The 1,003-nt window shown below is 50.3% G+C and overlaps 1 protein-coding gene across 2 annotated transcripts in view; it reads right to left on the bottom strand.

Annotated features, from left to right (window-relative positions):
• Mettl5 (methyltransferase like 5) overlaps window positions 1-705 on the bottom strand; it is an 11,248-nt gene extending 10,543 nt beyond the window's left edge. Inside the window, exon 1 of one of the 2 annotated variants that reach the window (XM_028762868.1) lies at window positions 343-705. In XM_028762868.1, the coding sequence (XP_028618701.1) occupies window positions 343-451 (109 nt within the window). In that variant the 5' untranslated portion in view covers window positions 452-705. The remainder of the gene's footprint in view (window positions 1-342) is intronic. The other variant, XM_028762869.1, reaches the window with a different exon arrangement.
• Between the last annotated feature and the right edge of the window lie 298 nt (window positions 706-1,003).

The following is a 1,003-nucleotide window of genomic DNA, read 5'->3' as shown; positions in this document are numbered from 1 at the left end:
AAAGAAAGAAAGAAAATATTTAGTGAGCTCCTAACTGGTACAGTTAGGACTACATACTGAAAAAACTAACAAATTCCTAGCTTCTGAGAATTTACACAGTGAGAGAAACAAAAAATAAAAAGCTGTCTGGCAATGCTAATGGGCACTCAGAAAAACAGGAAGATAGCGTGGTTGGGTTGGGAGTGTCTACCTTTACAATGTCAAAAACCTACTTTTTTTAAAGGTGTGGAATTTCTCTAGAACTTCCTTATTTATCTTATTTATATTCAGATCACTACTTATTTTGATCACGAACTGAACAGAAACAAGCCCAAAGAGGGCACGATGATCCAGCCGCCCTACCTGCAATGTGCGGCCTGGTAGGATACTGTTCTAGAAGTAACTTGGGCTTTTCGAATCCATCCACTTCTTGCAGGCGACTCTCTAGTTCCTTAAGCTTTAACCTCTTCATCGTTTTCTCTTTATTTTAAAGTTCGGGCTCCTGGGACTTAACAGCACAGGACCTGCAGGGAAGTCTACCTAACCCGAAACTCCCCAGCGGTGCAGGCGAGGGTGGGGTGGAAGGTCGGGGACAGACTATTAAGGACTCAGCGAGGAAGTCCCACGGGCCTCGCGGGGATTGCCGCCCGTGGAACCTAGGAGTTCCCGGAAAGCAATCCGAGACAGGAGCCGCTCCTCGCGGCCCCTCCCCGCAGCGCCGGAAGTGCCGACACGCACGCGCACCCTCTACCGGGTGTCGAGCTGCAACCACTGCCTAGCGCCTGGGTTCCGACGAGGACGCGAGTGATTATTTTGGTCCTCGTGGGCGCCATAGGAAGAAGCCGGCTCGGTCGGCGGTCAGAAACCAGCCTTGGCCAAGCCTGGCAACGCCAGCTTTGTCTATAGTATCTATAGACCTGCAAGGCATGGGGAAAGTGTTGAAGGCGATATAGAACACCAGGCCAGTGTGACCCACGCCTCAGAAAGTAGCAGTCTACACCTACCTCTGCGTCCTCCATTCGAA

The sequence above is a fragment of the Grammomys surdaster genome, unplaced genomic scaffold, assembly GCF_004785775.1.
Source record: "Grammomys surdaster isolate TR1022 unplaced genomic scaffold, NIH_TR_1.0 136, whole genome shotgun sequence".
Lineage (NCBI taxonomy): Eukaryota > Metazoa > Chordata > Mammalia > Rodentia > Muridae > Grammomys > Grammomys surdaster.
Note: the sequence above shows the minus strand (reverse complement) of the source record. Positions and strands in the feature narration are given on the sequence as shown.